Genomic DNA, 13422 nt, shown 5'->3' with positions numbered 1-13422 from the left:
TTATGGCTGAACATCATTACTTTGGTCCTGCCTGTCAAAAGGAAATTGTTGCAGAAGTCTTATGGTTTGTACAGATTTGCAATACTCTTTTTTTTTTAACCTGTAATGCTGTTTGTGACAAACACCATTAGAGAACACACTATCAGCTGCACTTGTCAATTTTTTATTTCTATTTCTAACAAGGATTTCTATGTAAATAAGAGTTTTTGTATTCACATTAGTTCAAATGTCTATTTTCTCCTATTCTGATTGCAAAGACTTGCGGAGAAAAGCTAAAAACCCATATTCTGACTGAATAAGGTTAGGGTACTATCTTCAAAGTGTTAAATAACTTTTCAACAGCAAATGAGGAGACTTGTTTTAGTCTTAACCTATAATTCCTCGGAAAAATAAGGAAGGCTCCACACTACGTCAGAAAACTGAAAAATGTGATCAGGCTTTTAATGGTAATAGTACTGCCTTTACCCCTGTAAACTCTGTCTTCTTCAAAAACAGTGCACTAAAGCAGTTTTGATGTAATGTGATGCAAGTGGGAATGTGAATTATAAACCTGACTTAACTTCAAGCAATCTAAAATGAACCTTTGGCCACAGATACGTCTGTCTGTATACTCATGTAAGTTTTCTCATATACTTTTTTTCCTTTAACCTCCTAAAACCCGAACTCTTCCACGGCATGCAATTTTAATTTCTCTTTGATATTTGGGCACATTGGGGCCCGATGAATGTAAAAACAAAGAATTAGCAGATTTTTTTTTTACCTTATTTTTGTTTTTATGAAAAATCAGAGCCACATATGAGGATATTCGTTTAAAATTTTGATAGAACAGTAGCAGTATAATGTCCTCGTAAGTGGATATCAGGGCCTTGTAGAGCAAAATTTAGTATTTTGGTCTAAATAACCCAAAATGTGATGTCCACATATGTGGACGCCAGGTCCTAAGAGGTTAATGATCTGTACACGTAGTTATAGAAATAAATAAAAATATTTGCATGAGTCATGGGTGTCTTAAAACTAAAGCTGTTGGACATAAAATACAAACTTTTCTGAATTTCACAACAATGAATTTTTATGGTGTGAGAAGGCAGTTACAAAAATAAGTGCTGGAGCAGTAATATCTATCTATCTATAATCTAATGCACCGCAGGAAGTGACAATACTGTTAGAAAACAGCAGCGAGTTCAAAAGTTTAACGATGTGAAAGACAAGCGCTCAGCCTTCTCACAAGCTAAAATGCTGCTGGATTGTAAAACTTACTTCGTCATTGAAGCCTTGTTTAATTACAGGCACAAGGCACACTCGCCTCTGAGTAAATCTCTTAATAAATAATCAGTTTCATCAATTATTGAAGAATTCTGCTGCTATGTTGTGAAAGCTGTCATGTACAAGCGTGACATGAGAAAACACTAGCCTGTTGTTTTGGTAGTTATTCATTATTTATCCACTGAGCATAGAGTAAGGGGTTTTAGTTCTGCAATGCAAAGGTATCAAATATTTTCATGTCTAATGCCTAAAACCTTAAATCTCCTAATCTTAAAGGGTTATCTTTGGGAAGAGCGTAGTTAAAAAGTCACGTTAAATTCTGCTCAAAGATGCGGACGTGTTTAGCTGCTCAGTTAAAAAAAGGAGGTATTTCCTCTCTAACTTTCATGCTAGCTTTTGACCATCTATTACTTCTACCTTTTCATCTAACTTAGACACCTCCATACACAACTCTTGATGGCTGGTAGATGCACCTATGGCATGAATGTGAAAATTCTGGATTCACAATATTTTCAGAAAACTTGACCTCTGACCTTGACTGTTAGCTCAAGGTCACTAAGTTTTAAACTCATCTGAGATTATATGCACCTATGTTATGAATTTCAAAATTCTACATGGCCTACGATTTATTGTATTCACAAACTCGGCTATCTATACTGCCCGCCTGCCCGGCAAGGTGACACAGCGTTGGCCTTTTACGACTGAGAGGTGACAATGAGTCTGTTGCAAGTCAATTTAAGAAGTTGTTGTGCTGAATATCACCACAACAACAACACAGCACAGACTGTACAAGTAGGTGAGTGATAGAGCAAACAGTAATGAACCCGATCATAACTTTACTTCTTGAAGAAGACGTTGTCCTCTTCCCAGAACCATGTGTAGGTTAGGTTGCGAGGGTAGGCCTCTGCCTGGCAGGTGAAGAAGGCGTCCTGTGAGATGTTCACTGTAATGTTCTCCGGTGGTGATATAATAAACGGAGGGCCTGGTGGGTAAACACACAGAATCAGTTAAACAAACACAAGGCTAAATATTTTCATTGGCAGCTCTAATAAACATTTATCATATATGATATTTTGCTTGACAGGACATCTGTTTTTCTAGAATGAAATCTGAAATTTAAAAGATGAAACAACAGAACCACTAATGCTGTGGTGCGGCTCACCGGATGCTCGTATTAAATATGCTTTTATTAGAAATTATTTAAGAATGAGAATGAGAATTATTTATGGAGTGATGTAAGTAACAACTTGGATAACTGGATAACAAAACAGCCATCACACATGCAAGGTTCTGTGCTTGGTGTGCGCTGCATCATGCACTCACAGGCAACTCTGCTCTCAAAGCTAAATTCTGATCATTCTGGTCACAGAAATCAGTCTAACCTTTAGAAGGTCCAAATGTGACTGGTCACTTTCAAAACACTGATGATGCAGCCAGCTGCTGACGGGTTCAGTTCAGAGAATTTTAAAAAAGCCAACTGGACCTTTTAGGTTAGTGTAGCTGTTTCATCTATCACCCGAGAGGCTTCTTCAGTCCTTCAAACAAATCATAGGGAGTCCCGGGTATTTAACCCCTAGTGTGGGTTGTTCTCTTTGGAGTTACTCCTGAGGTTCACTGACCCACTGAACATGTAAGATGAGCCAGTGGTGGGTCATTACCATCACCAGGGCTAAAGGGTGAAGCGACTGTAGGACCTTGCCCTACCCCATCATGTGACCTATTGAGGTCACCTGAGGCAAGGTAGGAATTAGGATTTAAGCGCCTGGGAAGGGATCTCTAGACTGCACTGGCAACCATGGACCTGCTCGATGGATGAGCAATTCAGTCAACATTTGGGAATCTCTTTGCTCGCCCTAGAACTCGTTTTTTGTTTTTCTCTCACCCTCCCATAATTCTTGGTTTTCCACAGTTTGAAAATTTTAAATCCACAGATCAACTGCAGTTGCAGTTTCGCTATCTATTTCCCTACTTTCATAAACCTCCAGAGTTTGTCTGACAGCACCATTCCCAGTTCCCCATTACACTTGCGTATCGTTAATCTTTTCTGTTCTGTGAATAAATCTTTTGAACCTCTTAACTGTGGTCTGAGTCTGCTCCCTGGTTCTGGTAAATGCAAAAATATGACAATTTGTTGTCTTGATGCTTGCTTAATTATCCAGGTAGGTAAATCCCAAAAGGTTGATTCTGTTCATTCTGGACGTTCTCAGTGGGAGAAACGTTTCAATGGGTTTTGATCAGTGGTCGTTGATTAATGGTCGTGACAATTTATATATTAATGATCAAGGAACTGACCTCACAGCCCTTTGTTCATTCAGTGGGTTGGTTTCAGTCATTATGCAAATGTACTGTTTATAAAGTTGGGGAAACCTGCAGTCAGCTGAGACTGAAGAAGTCACTTGGATAAGTGATGATTTCTTCGCTTTCCACGCTAGGTCCAGATAGAAAGAATCAACCTTTTGGGATGACAAGTTGTTACTTTTTGCAAAGTTAAATTAGACGATTTTGCTATTAAGAGTTACTTCTGTTGTGTGCATATGGCTGTATTTGGCTCATGACTGCGTGCAGTTTGATACTGAAAACATAAAAACTGGAGAATTCTAAGGGAAGTTTTGAAGCACTTCCATCCCAGTCCTGATACACGCAGTTAGACATGTTTTCTACACACTGAGTAACTTTTTGTTGTTGGATATAGAAAAGTTTCTTTCTCCTTAAGGAGTGTACAGTTGGTCTTGTCTTTGTTAAATATACCTCTAATGTGTAAGCCTTTTTTTAAGGTTCAAAGAAAAACGGTCTGGGAAGCACGGTTTGGGTTGTTAGTTCATCAGAAATACTTTCTCACTGTGGCTGGACAAACTGTCCTCTTCTGAATTCTCACACCAGACAGTGGGAGAAACATTCATGCGACTTAATGAATTAGGCAGGTTCAATTTGTGACCAAAAGCAGTTCACCTTGTTCTGCTCCTCGTGAAAATTAATTGGTGTGGCAGCAGCCGCAATGCATTTTCAAGGAAGCTACCAGTAAAATGCTGAAATTAATACAAACTAATTATGTGTCAACTCAAATCTGTTCCCAGCTGACTTTTTAATGTCACGAGACCCTCATCAAGGACATTTCACATCTGAAAATTCCATTCCTGTCCACTGAATTGTGAGTTGTCATGCTGAAATATAGAAATAGGCATTTATGTAATGATGATTTAACATGTGCATCAGACACATTAAAGACTTAAGGATTGACCAAGGCTACAGTTACAGTTTTTTAACTGGCACTTAAAACCACAAAGCATGAATCATATATCATATGTCTACAGAATAAATATTGATTATGTAGGAATTAGTTGGCATGCGCTGGTTTGGGGTCAAATTGGGACATTTCTGGCCGTAGACTCTAATGCATGGATTAACACCACCACCTCTACTCTGAATTCTTAATGTCACTGCAGACCTCAGAGCCATGTCACATACTTATTTTGCACTCAGTAAAGGATTATGAAAATTTATTGAGTGATCCTTGCTGTGCCAGATGGATCCTCGTTGCAAGCATGGATGTAGTCACACTGCAATTTGCAATCATTTCCTCCCTCTGACCATAACCAGATCTATAATCACACTGTTTTATCTGCAAATACAGTATTTACTGCTTTCTGCTAGATAGTAGTAGTAGTAGTGGTGTGGAGTAGGCAGTAGGATTTGTTATTTATTATTATGAGTCCTTAAAAATGTGACAATATTACTCAAAACAAGATGTGATGTAAATGTAAAAAGTCTGGGGTCATTTAATGTAGAAGACCTCATTTAAATATGTCGACTTTGTCTGAAGTGACAAAAAGCTGAAGTCAACTGAATTGAATGCTGAAGAGAATTTTCTCTTTAAATAACTACATAGATACAAAGAATTTACTAAAGGTTAATGGAGTAATGAAAGAAACTTGCCAGCAGTCCCACGTGAGCACCTTTATTTGCTGATGAGCCACAATACGCAGGGCTAATTATGTTTTTTATTCATGCAAAACAAAACAGCTAATTGACATAGTTTCCCAATGAACTGGAAATCTGTCACAAAGAATCAGAATAATGGAGTTTATTTTGTGTTTATGAGGGATTGTAAAACCTGCAGTAAAACTACTTCTTCATTATTGTAGTTATTATTATATACCTATATACCTTACAACATGAAACGCCTCAAGGCGACTGTTCATGTGATTTGACGTTATAAAAATGAAACTGAATTAAATTATTTATTTTCTCTAGAAAAGAGAAGCTGACACATGAACCGACCTGTAGTTTGGCAGAATTACTTTACACACCATTATACTTAGTAAAACATGTATTTTTATTTCAGCTGAAAAATTATTCATGTATTATTTGTTATCAGTCTTTATGGTTACAGATGTTAACTTCACATGCACTGTAAGGACTCTTTCAACCATTTCTATTGGATCTGTAAGCTTCAGCAGTATGAGCTATTGCTTGCTGGAAAATACTATTTATTGTTTATATATAACTTTACGTTTAGTAACACATTCATAGTATAATGCAGCATAATGCAATCATAATAATAGTATATTAATTTCATTTGATAGGTGCGCTTTATATTGCAAAGAGTACAGACAGTGGCTGACAGAGCTGAAGAAACAGAACAGTACCTTGCCAGCAAATTAACCCTTCTCTTTGAAATCCCTGTAATATGAAAACCCTAAAATCAACCTACTAATATTACACAGACCATCAAATACAGACAAAGGAGCCCCCACCCCACCCCACCATCTACACTATAACAGCTGCTTTGGAATAACCTTTGACTTTCTCCTAATGATGCACGTATACACACACACTTACGAATGAATTTCCACTTTGTTCATAACTTGGCTTCATTCAAGGATGGACTTTAAAGAATATCACCAACATGCGCACACACACGCAAACACACAGACACACTCAGAGCCAGTGTCGCAACTTAAAACTGCTAGTCTCATATGTTAGTTCTGATCTGTAGCCCACAGCCTGATCCTTTAACAGGCACAGCATTTCCATCTGCCAGGCCCTTAGCAGGACAACCACGATTAGGCCTGTGCTGGCTCACTGTGTTGTTGGTGTTTGAGTGGGGGTGTGTGAGTGAGTGTCTGTTTGTGTGGGTGCCAACACGCCCTATTTGGAACCAGCTGAGTGCTGGAGATTTGTTGGCACAGGAGTCTTTTAGCTGATCTGCTGCTCAGTGGCTTTCCAGGAGGGCTTCTATTAATCCATCTCTACCATAAATTATACAGGATGGGTCAAACAATCACTCGGCCCGTGTTTTGGTGCTTAGTCACAAAGAGAAACGTGATCTCTGTGAACATTGTGCCTGCCTGTTTTGTGATAAATAAAAACTACTAACAACCACCATATGAGGTGAGAAAAGCGATTTCATCCAACAAATTTGATGAACGCATGAGGTCAGTAAAAAATATTAAAAACAAGATAATATAATGTTGTCTGGGAGCCACTCATTTCCATCTGTAAAGTCACACTGAGAGGAGTTAATCTGAACAATTACAGAAGTCAGGGTCCTTTTCTGATGTTTTAGAAACCACAAACATACCTTCATCAGTTAGCATATAATTGTTACTATTTCATACCATAAAATTTATTCAGGAACTAAAAATTCTATAATGTAAAACACATATATTCAGTTGTTCAGTTAGTCATAAGGGGTCATCATAGCAGATAGTTCTGCATATTTTATTTTGCTAACTTTTTATGCAGTCTGCCAATTCAGAAACTAAGAATTCTATAAAGTTTAGAAAAGTCATTATAGTTGTTCATTAAATGAACTTGAATGTCTATACAACCTTTCATGAGAAATACACAACAATTGTTGCAACGTAACATAGTGCACTTGATAAAAAAAGTCTAGTTTCTCATAGGGGCCCATGAGAAACTTATCAGTAATATCCTGTTCACTGTTCAATATTTGTGCTTTTTCTTTGTCCTTTTCTTTGTTCAGATAATTTGTTACACAAAACCATCTGGGATCTTCGGGTCCAAAGTAGGACTGTCACAAGAACGCTGTATTGGTGAGAGCTGTGTCAATAATGCACAAATCATAATATCATAGTAACTGTGAAATAATTCTATTTGTATGTTTTGTACAGTTATGTTTACAGATCTCTGACCACACCTGTGCACTTATATGTTGATCTATAAGTCAAAAAAAGAAAAATAAACACCTTAAAGAAAGATTTGCATAAAGGTAGTAACATTCAGAATAAGTATGTTTTTTATCATTTTGGGGACCAGGTACATTAGCCTCTGACATCAGAAGTAGGAAATTAGAGTTCATCCACTCCTTCATGCCTTTAATGCCTTTAAGATGATTTGGGTCATCTATTCGATGGGCGATCGTGGCTCAAGAGTTGGGAGTTCGTCTTGTAATCGGAAGGTTGCCGGTTCGAGCCCCGGCTTGGACAGTCTTGGTTGTTGTGTCCTTGGGCAAGACACGTCACCCGTTGCCTACTGGTGGTGGTCAGAGGGCCCGGTGGCGCCAGTGTCCGGCAGCCTCGCCTCTGTCAGTGCTCCCCAGGGTGGCTGTGGCTACAATGTAGCTTGCCATCACGTGTGTGTGAATGGGTGGATGACTGGATATGTAAAGCGCTTTGGGGTCCTTAGGGACTAATAAAGCGCTATATAAATACAGGCCATTTACCATTCAATTTTATTTATATAGCGCCAAATCACAACAAAAGTCGCCTCCAGGCGCTTCATAGATATAGAGAAAAACCCAACAATCATATGACCCCCTATGAGCAAGCACTTTGGCGACAGTGGGAAGGAAAAACTCCCTTTTAACAGGAAGAAACCTCCAGCAGAACCAGGTTCAGGGAGGGGCGGGGCCATCTGCTGTGACCGGTTGGGGTGAGATCTGGCTTCATAGATAAATAACGATGTGTATCATCAGCATAACAATGAAAACATATGCAGTGATTTCTGTTAATATTGCCTAAGGGTAGTATAATGTAAAAAGTATTGGTCCAACTATAGAACCCTGTGGAACTCCACAACTGAGTTTAGTATATGAAGAAGACACTTACATGCACAAATTTGAATCTTATCAGGTAGATACAATTCAAGCCACTGCAGCACAATTCATTTAATATCAACAGTGTGTTCTCTATAGTAAAATATTGGGATGAATGACACTGAACATTCAGAGCACAGAGATGACTTCACCGTCAGAGGCTATAAGGGAACTAAGAGGTTCCCTTATGATTTGAATTCCGATTTGAATTCCAGTCTTATCAAATCTATGCTATCCCTATCCAGCAGTTTCAAATATACTTGTTTTTTGTTTTTTTTTTGTGTTTTTTGGTCCCTGGAATACATTTTACTACAGTCGCTGGGGTCTCTAGTGGGGGAAAAATCAACTGGAAAGGTAAACGAGTTGTTGGTGTAGTAGGGCCTATGCCATCAACAGGTTACTCACAAGCCAAGTATACTGGCTCATATATAGGCTGTTAATAATGATATAGGTTTAGCTTTGTGGGAAGTGAATTAGAACAGCATGAAGCCAAGGCCTCCAGTAATATTATGAAGAATCCTGGAGTAGTTCAACATGCACAATAAGCAAATATGCAGGACTACCTCCATTTCTTTCCAACATATGGCTAAAAGTAGAAACATCATTTTTCAGAGTGATGCTGGAAAGCTAGTTTATGCAATTATTACTTTGAGACTGAACTAGTATAATTTCGTATTAGATTGTTCTAAAGGATCCCTGAAAACTCTTCAACTGACCCAGAATTCTGCAGCAAGAGAACCAATTGGGACATTGTAACTTCTGTTTAGTTGCTTCTTGTTAAATCCAGAATTGGATTTAAAACGCATACAAAATCTTCAATAATCAGTCATATCGTCACATCATCATAGTGCCTTATTATCCTAACAGAATACTTTGGCTTACTTGTTGTTCCCAGAGTTTTTAAAAGTAGAATGGGAAGCAAAGCCTTCAGCATGAGGTTGCTCTACTGCAGAACCAGCTCCCAATTTGGATTAGAGAGGCACGCTCACTCTACTTTTAAGATTAGGCTTAAAACCTTCCTTTTTGATAAAGCATATAGTTAGGGCTGGACCAGGTGAATCTGAATCCTCCTTTAGTTACTCTGCAATAGGTCTAGGCTGTTGGGGGCTTCCTATGTTGCAATAAGCATTTCTTCTTCACTCATTTTCTTCACTCCCTGTGTGTGTAGTCAATGAAAATGGTTCAATTAGAGATCAAGTTTCAATTTCCTCAGTTCGGTAGTGGTCAGATCATGTCCATTCAACTGTTGGGAAGTGATCTTTAACTTATATGACCTGGGATGCTGTGGTTAGAGTGTTATTAATTTTTCCTCTTTGGTCAGACAAATCACCTCTGAAATTGCTGCAAAGTCACACATTTAAAGGATATTTACTTTTCATTTCCAGAAGAAAAATACCAGCGACATTGAGAAGTGACGTGTGTGTGATGGAAGACATCAGAGACAATTACTGATTCCTTTGGTTTATATTTGATGATTTTGTGGTGGAGCCTGGACTGAGACAGACGAATTGCTTTAGATACAGAAGTTGACATTTAATTTAGAGCATGAGTCAAAAAAAAGCATCCACTCATTCTTATTTCTTTATCTCAGCTCACATGCTCCTGATGTACCATGTACTTGTAAGACGTCCCTGAACTAATTTAAGCATTGTCTTTCTAGTCTCACTCCTAAACACACTGCTGCATCATACACTATTTAAATTCTGCTCAGCCTGGTGTGTTCATATGAAAGTGATAGCATGCTTGAGGGAGCAGCCAGCTGCTATCAAAAAGGTTGTGACTGTTTTACACCAGGCAGAAGACCGATTTAGATGAACACATTTTAAATTAGGGCAAACTTTTACATTATTAGCAATGCTAGCAGCATGTCTCAGTGAATAGAAAAATGTCTGCTAATCCTGCAGCATGATACTGCTCAATTATCTCAGCAAAATGCAAATTTAGATGTCACTGTTTGACCTTAACATCAAAATACCTAAAACAGCTGTGAACTTTTAGGGCATGGGCGCGGGCCCTTGGTTGGGTTGGGTGGGAAGTCAGGGGTGTCTGTTACATAAACATTCACAACTGATACTTTCAGTCCTGTGGGTTGGAGAGAAGTCGTCTGTGGATGTATGTATGCTATAGTTCATGTTTGTGTTATGTCAGTGAGTTTGCACAAAAAGGTGGGCAGAAGACACGCTTTCCAAGTGCTCAGTATATATCAACAGTTGAGTATCAGGAGTATCATTACTCATGTTCTGCTTGGGTATTCAAGTTTCCAGCCATGGCTTAAACCTACTTCGTCTAAATATTAAAGCCATATTGCAATGCAGGGATGCAGTTCTATCGACCTTTGTAGCCAGCTACTAAAGCTAATTAGCTGAAAAAGTAGCAGTTACCAAAAAAGTCTACTTTTTTGAAGGATTATGCATTAAAATACTTTGTACTTTCATCTCAAATTTTTCAGTGCTGAAAACCATTAACAGAAGAAAAATATCCTCCAATTCCAAAAATGCTGGAATGCTTTGTAAAATGTCCATAGAAGAGAATTCAATGATTTGCAAAAAAGGCAAATTGGGTGGCTGTGATCTTAATGCAGTCCTCAGACAGGACTGCATTAAGATCATATATGATTCTGTGATTGAAATAACTGCCTGGGATCAGAAACACTGCCAGAAATCATTGTATGTGTTCTCAGTTTGGTGTGCCATCCATGAATATAGGGTTAAAGGTCTTTCATGAAAAGAAGACCTTATACAGGGAGAGCAGAATTATTAGGCAAATGAGTATTTTGTCCACATCATCCTCTTCATGCATGTTGTCTTACTCCAAGCTGTATAGGCTCGAAAGCCTACTACCAATTAAGCATATTAGGTGATGTGCATCTCTGTAATGAGAAGGGGTGTGGTCTAATGACATCAACACCCTATATCAGGTGTGCATAATTATTAGGCAACGTCCTTTCCTTTGGCAAAATGGGTCAAAAGAAGGACTTGACAGGCTCAGAAAAGTCAAAAATAGTGAGATATCTTGCAGAGGGATGCAGCAGTCTCAAAATTGCAAAGCTTCTGAAGTGTGATCATCGAACAATCAAGCGTTTCATTCAAAATAGTCAACAGGGACGCAAGAAGCGTGTGGAAAAACCAAGGCGCAAAATAACTGCCCATGAACTGAGAAAAGTCAAGCGTGCAGCTGCCAAGATGCCACTTGCCACCAGTTTGGCCATATTTCAGAGCTGCAACATCACTGGAGTGCCCAAAAGCACAAGGTGTGCAATACTCAGAGACATGGCCAAGGTAAGAAAGGCTGAAAGACCACCACCACTGAACAAGACACACAAGCTGAAACGTCAAGACTGGGCCAAGAAATATCTCAAGACTGATTTTTCTAAGGTTTTATGGACTGATGAAATGAGAGTGAGTCTTGATGGGCCAGATGGATGGGCCCGTGGCTGGATCGGTAAAGGGCAGAGAGCTCCAGTCCCACTCAGACGCCAGCAAGGTGGAGGTGGAGTACTGGTTTGGGCTGGTATCATCAAAGATGAGCTTGTGGGGCCTTTTCAGGTTGAGGATGGAGTCAAGCTCAACTCCCAGTCCTACTGCCAGTTTCTGGAAGACACCTTCTTCAAGCAGTGGTACAGGAAGAAGTCTGCATCCTTCAAGAAAAACATGATTTTCATGCAGGACAATGCTCCATCACACGCGTCCAAGTACTCCACAGCGTGGCTGGCAAGAAAGGGTATAAAAGAAGAAAAACTAATGACATGGCCTCCTTGTTCACCTGATCTGAACCCCATTGAGAACCTGTGGTCCATCATCAAATGTGAGATTTACAAGGAGGGAAAACAGTACACCTCTCTGAACAGTGTCTGGGAGGCTGTGGTTGCTGCTGCACGCAATGTTGATGGTGAACACATCAAAACACTGACAGAATCCATGGATGGCAGGCTTTTGAGTGTCCTTGCAAAGAAAGGTGGCTATATTGGTCGCTGATTTGTTTTTGTTTTGTTTTTGAATGTCAGAAATGTATATTTGTGAATGTGGAGATGTTATATTGGTGTCACTGGTAAAAATAAATAATTGAAATGGGTATATATTTGTTTTTTGTTAAGTTGCCTAATAATTATGCACAGTAATAGTCACCTGCACACACAGATATCCCCCTAAAACAGCTAAAACTAAAAACAAACTAAAAACTACTTCCAAAAACATTCAGCTTTGATATTAATGAGTTTTTTGGGTTCATTGAGAACATGGTTGTTGTTCAATAATAAAATTATTCCTCAAAAATACAACTTGCCTAATAATTCTGCACTCCCTGTATGTGAACATGATCCAGAAACTTGAACTTCAGAAACCAAACTCGATTAAAAATGGACTTAGGCAAAGTGAAAAACAGTTACCTCGTCAGACAAATTGGAATGTAGAGTTTTTGTTGGAGAACATGCATGCCAAATGTCCTGAATAAAAGAGGAGAGGGACCATCCAGCTTGTTATCAGGGCTCAGTTCAAACGCCATGCATCGAGTACATGAAGGTACATGTGCATAAGTGAATTAAGCAACTTCCATAACTGCAAAGGCACCATCAATGCTGAAAAGTTTAGACAGGTTTTAGAGCAATATATACGCCCATCCAGATGACAGCTTTTCTGGGAGACCGCCTATATTTCTGCAAGACAATGCAAAACTATACTTCATCTATTACAGGAGCATGGATTTGTAGTGGAAGAGCCAGGGTACAAACTGACCTCCCCGTAGTCCGGACGTCTCACCAATCGAACGATTTTTGTGCATCGTGAAATGAAAAATATGACAAAGATGACCCAGGAGTGTTGAGGAGTTAGAATCCTCTATCACGCAAGAATGGGGCAACATTCCTTTCCCAAAAGTCCAACAACTCGCCTCAGTTTCCAGATGTTTAGAGACCAGTGAAAACAATAGGGGATGTGCCACAGTGATTTGATATGTTTTCATGTCAGCAAACTGAATTATGATATTATAATATTTGCATATTATCTGGTAACATGCTATTTACTTATGTGATTATTTCTGAAGCAACATGTTAAACATAGTGAACCTAGAAATTCTCATCTTTCTTTAGTTGCTGCTCTCTCCAGTAG

At 38.9% G+C, this 13422-nt stretch overlaps 1 protein-coding gene across 4 annotated transcripts in view; it reads right to left on the bottom strand.

The window, feature by feature from the left end:
- The window catches only part of LOC120721729 (protein turtle homolog B-like), a 155154-nt gene that overhangs the window by 70346 nt on the left and 71386 nt on the right, over window positions 1–13422 (bottom strand). For 3 of the 4 annotated variants that reach the window (XM_040012240.1, XM_040012247.1, XM_040012255.1), the window contains exon 6: window positions 2104–2245. In XM_040012240.1, the coding sequence (XP_039868174.1) occupies window positions 2104–2245 (142 nt within the window). Of the gene's footprint in view, window positions 1–2098; window positions 2246–13422 lie in introns of those variants that run through there. The other variant, XM_040012263.1, reaches the window with a different exon arrangement.

The sequence above is a fragment of the Simochromis diagramma genome, unplaced genomic scaffold (genome assembly GCF_900408965.1).
Source record: "Simochromis diagramma unplaced genomic scaffold, fSimDia1.1 OVJJ01000123.1, whole genome shotgun sequence".
In the NCBI taxonomy this organism is placed as follows: Eukaryota; Metazoa; Chordata; class Actinopteri; order Cichliformes; family Cichlidae; genus Simochromis; species Simochromis diagramma.
This window is presented reverse-complemented; position numbering and strand designations above follow the sequence as displayed.